Consider the following 8,051-nt stretch of genomic DNA (forward strand, 5'->3'; position numbering starts at 1 on the left):
TATATGGTAATAAGCAAGTTACAAATTGACATGAGTAAATTAGAGGGCCAATTGAGTTGGGTTAAACAATATAACGTGAACTATGTTATTCTGAATAATCAACCACTGAGGATATTTTACAGCAATAAAAATAATGACTATTTTACTTAAATAAAAATTAGAAATATTATTTTATTTTAAAAAAATAAAAAATCTGGTGTCGTCCACGCGTCATTAAAATTTTACTTACCACCCTCCTCTGAGTTTAAGTTAATTCTCGCACGTTTCAGAATAGAAATTTTTATATAATTCACAGTGGTAACACTTTCACGTATGAATTTTCCGAATGAGCCTTTCAGTTGATAGAATGACAAACTCCCATTTTAACAGCAATATATTTATATTATATATCAATATTTCTTGTTCCAAAATTTTACTATTTTTCTTATGTGAGAATATAACAGAAATATAAAATATAACAGTTGACTAAAATAACCATTTATTTAGTGTTGATTGTTACTCAATCAATATTGAAAATACTAAGATGATTTCATGAAAATAGTAACCAAGCCAATTCAAAAGGCTCAAATATAGGTTTAAGTGAAATTAAAAAAGTAATTATTTAATAGCTATGTTGCATGGCAAGTGTTAGACTGCGCATGTGTCTGGCCAGTCAAACTTGTGTCTGTACAGATCTTTTATTTACCCGGTTTTTGTCATTCCCCTCTACCTTCTTTAACTTTCAATGTTAAATATTATTTAAAAGTTATATCTTCTACTGAATCTTCATTCATAACATCTAATTAAAAAAGTTAAAGATTTTTTTTTTTTAAATCTTAGGCTTTCTTATGATATCTAATACGGCATGAAACCCTCCGTGGTAGCCTTACTTATCTGACTTCTTAAACAGATAATTATAGAGAATTGGTTAGTCGATGTACGACATGTCACAATCTCACAAGAGGAGATCATAACACAAAAAAAAAGGCTATCCTTCCCCGCTCCGCTAAGACTCCCAGGGAGTGACAGTCACTTATATCACAAATATATCACTTTTGAAATATTAGCTTAAAACGGGAAGAGGAGATTTTAAGATAGTTTAATTGAGCAATATTAAAAAAGCGCCTGAAATTGAAAAACGACGGTCTATATCACTAGTATTTTCTCAGGAAATGTGTGTTCAACCTGGAACAAACATTTTTCCTATTCTCTCCTCAAGTTCTTTCATAGTTTATATTTATTCATTTTTATTGATCAGTAAGAATGTGAGGTGGGTTATTTTTTTCAAATAAATAAAATTAAAGGTGTTTTAGAGGAAGATTATTTTAAAGATTCGCATTTAAGCCCTGTCAAACAATTTAAATGAAGAAAACACCTAGCTGATATTAAAGTTTAATTAATTGTACCCAGGCAAGCCAAGTTTCAACAAAATCATAAGAGCTCTTTTAGAGAAAATAGATTTCTGGTCAGTCGATTGTATCAAACAAGTTGCAGACACATTCCAGCCTTTTATAGGTGTAATTTAAAAAAAAAAAAAAAAAAGAGACCTAACTAATGAAGGATTAGGAGTGCAGTACTTTGTAGGAAGTACTATTACCAGACCGATTGTTGTGCAAGGAGGTGATTTGGTCAGAATCACTGTCAAGATTTTTACCCAATTAAGGGTGTCCACTTTATGAGGCTGGGTGGATAACTCCTGAACTCACAGGGCTGACTCATAGCTACAGTAAAACAGAAAATAATTGTCTGCCACAACAGACTAGGATTTGAACCTGGATCCTTGGAGTCAATATCACAGTGCCTTACCAATGAGATACCCGCTCCCATACTTTCCTTTACAAAATATTCCATATTGAGGTAAATGAAAATAAAATGTTAACTCCTTAAAACAAGATAGAATAATTTTTTTTTTTTTTAAAATAAGACTACCTCAGAGTTCTAATAAAATAATACTTTTTGTAAGATCTCAAATCTTACCGCAATTTGTTGTATCGAATTGGAACAGCTTGAGATTTTGGATTAAACCAGCAATGATAGGCGAGAATACCCGCACAGCCGGGTTCCAGGAACGTCAAGTGCGCCTCTTGAGGCCTGATCTGCTGGATGGTAGTTGGTTTCAGTACTTTTCTTCCTTCAATAAGGCATGGTACTAGCTCATCACCTCTACTGTCTTCTTCTACACAATAAAATGATTATTTAGAGGTTAATAACTTCATTTAACAATCTTTAATTTGGATTTGAAGTTATAAAGTATAGATTTACAAAAAATCTTAAGGTAATTCAGTTGGAACAGCACAACTGGTAAATATGGTAAAAAGTAGGTGTAAATGACAAACAGATAGGTAAAGTGAATGTGGCAAAATCACTCATGATTGTATTTACAGTTAAATTGTTTTATTTAGCCCTGATGAAGCTCTGTAAAATGGGGCGAAACATTAGTTAAAATTAAATAGTTTTTGTTTATTATTTTGTACTTTTATTGACCGCCACCTGGACTATCTTTCTACATTATGACTATTAGGATTAAACAATCGACCTTTATAAAATAAAATGAACAAATACAGTGTTTAAAAATAACACAAAATCAATAAAACTGAAATAATATTTATAATTTATCATTTTTAATTTGAAAAATGAAAAAACTCAACATATAATAGATAATATAATAGGTATTTGTTTAACTAATCGGGTTAATAAAATGTTATTTGTGGCTCGTAAGCATTGATCCATAATGGGTGGTGGTGACATGTCCCTCCTCAATGGTTGAAACTGTCCTATTTGTTACCTCCAATGGTTTGAGAGGTCCTATATAGGACCTATATAAATGAACAAGTCTTTTTTTTTTTTTTTTGTAAATTCTGTATCCCTTTCAACAGTTAAAAATTAATACATTACTGACAAGTTTCTTTTAAAGCTAAAAGGTAAGAAGTAGGTAGTTTCTGGTCCTATATATAGCCGATGTCAAGAAGTTGATCTAACAATTTATTTTTTGAGAAATTCTGATGCTCACCTCTCTTTTCTTTTTGAATAGCTTTTTATATTTTATAATTATTTTATCGGCTATTTTTATATTATAAGTAATATCAGCTATTAACCATACTTTATATTAACGAGAATTCATCAGCCTAATTAGATTCAGAAATTTACTTAAGACATGTGAGAAAATTGGACATAACATCGATTTTTGATTAAATATTCAACAGCTACCATCTTTTAAAATAGTTATTGTGATTATAGTATTGTAAATTGAAGAAGTAACCTGCCAAAAAATATTAAAATTATAGTACATTTGATCCAAATTAATTTTGTTATATCAATGAGATACCATTATACTGACCATCAGAAACCTGTATGAAGAGGAGGTGGGCATTGTCAAAGCCACGGGACATTAGGCCACTTCTTGTATGGCCAAGATTGAAAATATGACCCATCTCATGGGCTGCTGAGCCGAGGCTTGTTGCGAATGCTCCACAATATGTTCCTCTGTAACAGGAATTATCAATATTTTAATTGATCAATACACATACTAAATGAACTTGTGATAAGGAAAAAGTGTAGAAATACATAGTTTTTTAACAAATATCGTTTTATAACAGGTAAATATTAATTTCGAACTAGATAAATAATAAGATGAATATAAAAAATAAACCTGAAGCAACTGTTGTCAAGAAGATGAGGCTCCAGTTTCTTCTCATTAGTTAAAGAAGTCACAGTTTCAGCTAAAGAATTTGGCCAAGTGTGAAGGGAAGCAGATCCCAGAAGCGCAAGACCTCCGCCACCCAGAGCTGGATCAGCCAATACCTTATTTCCATTCCATAATGTGCAAGATATGAAACAAACAAATTTTCTTTTTTCACTTCCGAGATCGGACATCATCAGTTCACGTCCAACTTCTTCCCACAGTTCTTCGTCATTCATCTTCACCACTTCATCAACAGTCAGAGTGCTTTTAAACAGCCTACATTGTGGAACTTTTTCAAATAAATCTGTCTCTAACTGAAAAGATTTTCTGGGAAAATTTCTTTCTGCGAGTATTTCGGCAAACAAACTCTGAATCATTAACATACCAAACCCAATCCTAGCAATGGCGCTCTCTTCATCATTATCAACATCTTGGGCAGATTGAAAGCGGCCATCATGGTCTTTTGGAATGAAATACACTGGTACCACACATTGGTCTGTATCGTGAACCTCAAAATTGATAAAAAGTGACTTTAAAGCACTTTCATAAGTCAATTTAACCTCATTCAAGCCTGGAGTCAGTTGGGCTAAGCACTTAAATTGTCCATTATAAACAGGCCATGTAACTAAAGTCCCAAGGGAAGAGCATAAAACATTACCACTAATTTTGTTGCAATCACTATTATTCAAATGAACAATACCTTGCAGCAAAACAAGTCTGTAATTAACGCTATCATAATCATTGAAGTTTTTTATTTGAATTTCAAAACTATTAACAACCATTGTCGTTACTTGTTTGAATGATTAGAAAATACTTCGAATTACCTCATAAATTGTGCTTAACAATAAGCACCAGAGAGTTTTAAATTAATTCCTTCGAAAATATGACAAACATAAACAAATATAACAGACAAATTCGAAGCGCCAACAAATTAGTAACCACACCAGATGATAGGAACTTAGCTGCGACCGCTGTGCTATCTAGAGGCTTCTTATCCAACTTCAATTATCAAATGAAGCCGAGTCTGTAGATCGTCAATCTATTTCAACTTTATAAAACATGAAATTTGTTCTATTTTATTTCATATTACTATAATTAATGTACAAAAATTCACATCATCCAATGAAATGAAAATATGAACAATAAACTATAATAAAATCCACTGTTCCAATGAAAATTGCTTTTACAAAAAACTATAAATGTTAACACCATAACATACAAAAAATTTGCATTTAAAATAAAAATATTTTACTATCCCTCTTGTCTTATTTATTTTCTGCAAACCCATAACTTCACAGGAATCGATTTAAAAGATTCTAGGATGGTCAAATACCATCATCTGATACGAAATGAAGTTTACCTCTTAGGTGTTGTATTTTAATTTTTTTAAACTAAGCAGGTTAATAATAATTGAATGCTGCTTTTTCTATCGTTAAATATATCACTATGAAAGATTTTTGAACATAAATGCTGTTCATACCGTATTATTTTTCCTATTCTTGTCTTTAATTCTCTACTCTCAAAAAATATTTAGAATACTCTCCTTATATCCAGATAAGACAGAGCAGAGGTTCCCCAAAAAGTGATCACGCTATAAAACTTTTGGAGGGAAGACGTATTTTACGGGGTTATGATTTTCTGGAGGGAACCTTCTTTTGGGAGTTTAAATTTGGGTGGGATTTTAAACCAGTAAACAAGAAAAACACTGATTTACATATACTTAATATATAATTAGGAGTCCAAAATGCTGAAAAATAATTTTTTTTTTTCTTTTTAAGTTCCGAAAAGGAAAATTATTTTGTTGGTTTAAGCTCAATATTCATTTATACTAGCAATCATGGAGTAATGTTTGCTTATAATAATCTCTCTGTAATAATCCCAACCTAGTAATTTTGATGAGTAGCATGATCTTAAGTAAAAAAGTATGTACATCACGTTTCTTTGCGACGGCATGGCAACACTGGTGTAACACCGCGAAAATGGTGCTAGAACGAGGGAATTTCATTAGTAGTGTTGCTTTAGTTATCGAAAGTCACTGTGGGGCAAAAATTTGCTTTAGTTTAAACTAATAACTAAAATTGCCATGGATACGATATTTATTTATCAATGATTCATTCATGAATAAGGGCCGTATCCATGGTAACTTTAGCTATGAGTTTTAACTACAGCTAACTTTTGCCATCTCAGCCGAAAGTGAGTGATATACATTGTGTTTAAAATGGTTTTTATAGTTTCAAGTGCTAATTGTTATCTACAATTCTCACCTTATTTGATCCAGGTAAGATTAAGACACGCTTTAAATTGAATGAACAAAAAAAAAAAAAAAACTAGAATGGAAATTCATTATGCTAGACATTTTAAAGAAGCGTGCTCGCGTATGGATTTATTTATTAAATTATAATAGACCTTCATAGGTACCTTATAATCTAAGCTTCAATTGAATAAAAACTTCAACTCTGGGAATATGATTGTTTAATGTAGAAAACAAGAAATAGGGTAATAGATGGTTAGGGTAGAAAGCAATGAAGAGTGTAATTAATCAGATTGTAATGTTAACTATTAAAAGTTGATGGTGTGCTCATTTCACATCTTTCACTTACCAACATACGTCCCCAAGTTTTGTGTAGATTGGTAGGCTTGTTTTGAATCTATAGCAATTTTTGTGATTTTCGAAAAAAATATCTAATGGCTAAGGAAAGTGAAACTTAGGAACGAAAAAATGTTTATTGCAAGATCGATGATTGACCGTGTGTCAAAGGAAGATGGTCTGGATGCAGCCAAAGAAAAAATGACTATTTGAGTTTGTTTCTTTGATCGTAACCTTCATATTATTAAAAAAAATAATATTTTTAAATTTTTTTCTATAAAAAAAAATTAGTATTTCTCAAGGCGGGAATAACTAATATAAATTTATTCCCACCAAGAATGACATATTTTTCCTCTTTTTTTTTTTTTGTAGTATCGGCCACTAAGGTCAAGTATATCAATGGTTAGGCTTCTTTGGGAGTCTCAATTTTCTATCTTCCCATCGCAGTTTCATGATCTTCGACTGCCTTTCTTTTCTTTCTTCGGACAACTTCGTACCCATTTTTTTCCCTCTTCCAATATTGGTGAGGTTTTTCAATGTTTTCCTTTACGTATCTCTATCTGGACAGTCGGTATCTGAAATTTTATATATATAGTGTATATAGTAATATAGTGTAACTAACAATTTTTTTTAAGATCTTGTTATTCAATCTTTCCTCCTTCATCCTCTTCATGTGCCGATAGAACATCAGCCTTCTGGCTCTCATCTCGGTTTCCAAGTCTTAGATGTTTCTGTAGATCTCTTCGTTAGATCTTAGCCTGTAACCTTCTTGTGTTTTCCGGGCCCATAGATTTTTCTTAAGATCCTCCTTTCTACTTTAGCAGTTTTACCAAGAGGACTTTAGAGGAAGATTTTTTTAAATTTTTCATTTAAGTACTGTCAAAATATTACAATGAGGAGAAGACCTGATATTAAAGAGATGCCTAGTTTATTCAAAATGGTTAGAGCTCATCCCAGGAATAACCCGCCTTAAATGTATAGTTTTATTTAGTAATTATAAAAAAAAAAAAAAAAAATATACTTGGCTCTACCCTTTTTTTCTTCCCGTCTCTTGTACTATGGATACAAATAACCGAGTCTCACAAAATGGTTTATGTGTGTGTGCTTAGCTCAAAAACGAAAAGTCGTACGAAACTAAAATTAATATTTATAATGCAAATTATTGTTTGAGACAGATTTGTTTTAAAAAAACATCTATTTGGTCTCAACACTTCTTTATTGTCTTAGCACTCCGACGTTTCGGCCATTCCGGCCATTTTCAAGGAAATATCAATAAAATTTTTTTAAATACAATCTATTCACTATAAATTAATTTTAAAAACATCATGAAAAATTATATTTCCTACTTTATTACAATATCACGGCCAAAAAATTGGTTATCAACATAATTACAGTCCATTTTGTCTTTGTCAAATTATTTATCATTAGTCATTAACACATTATCTAGTTTACAGAATTTAGTATCACATTAATTTGTGTTAACATCATATTTTATAATTACTTATTATAAAAATAAGTAGATTATAGATTACCCATATAAATATATGTTTATATCCCAACCAGCAAGTTGTTTTGTTCTTTAAAAGTTTTCCAACAAAAAGTCATAGTCAATTTGAGGTGGCTTTAACAACTAGTTTACTTATGCTACTAAATACTGTAAAGTAGTTAATATATTAATGACTAATGATAAATAATTACTATCTGTCGGATTTTTTTTTATAACTGCTAAACAAATCTGCCTCAAACTAAAATTTACTCTGAGGAGAAGATGGTTGGGGGTGCGGTCAATGAAACACAAATAAG

The 8,051-nt window shown here is 31.1% G+C and overlaps 1 protein-coding gene and 1 long non-coding RNA gene across 2 annotated transcripts in view; one reads left to right on the plus strand and one right to left on the minus strand.

The window, feature by feature from the left end:
- The window catches only part of LOC106680819 (uncharacterized), a 9,223-nt gene extending 4,592 nt beyond the window's left edge, over positions 1-4,631 (minus strand). Inside the window, exons 1-3 of the mRNA XM_014420785.3 lie at positions 3,629-4,631; positions 3,317-3,462; positions 1,957-2,155 (exon numbers count right to left, since the gene is read on the minus strand). Coding sequence (XP_014276271.1) covers positions 1,957-2,155; positions 3,317-3,462; positions 3,629-4,443 — 1,160 coding nt within the window. The 5' untranslated portion in view covers positions 4,444-4,631. The remainder of the gene's footprint in view (positions 1-1,956; positions 2,156-3,316; positions 3,463-3,628) is intronic.
- A 1,098-nt stretch (positions 4,632-5,729) lies between these two features.
- LOC136795746 (uncharacterized) overlaps positions 5,730-8,051 on the plus strand; it is a 15,781-nt gene continuing 13,459 nt past the window's right edge. Inside the window, exon 1 of the long non-coding RNA XR_010843411.1 lies at positions 5,730-5,939. This is a non-coding gene — a long non-coding RNA (uncharacterized lncRNA). The remainder of the gene's footprint in view (positions 5,940-8,051) is intronic.

The sequence above is a fragment of the Halyomorpha halys genome, unplaced genomic scaffold, assembly GCF_000696795.3.
Source record: "Halyomorpha halys isolate HHAL.00 unplaced genomic scaffold, Hhal_1.1 Scaffold291.1, whole genome shotgun sequence".
NCBI classification, from domain to species: Eukaryota; Metazoa; Arthropoda; class Insecta; order Hemiptera; family Pentatomidae; genus Halyomorpha; species Halyomorpha halys.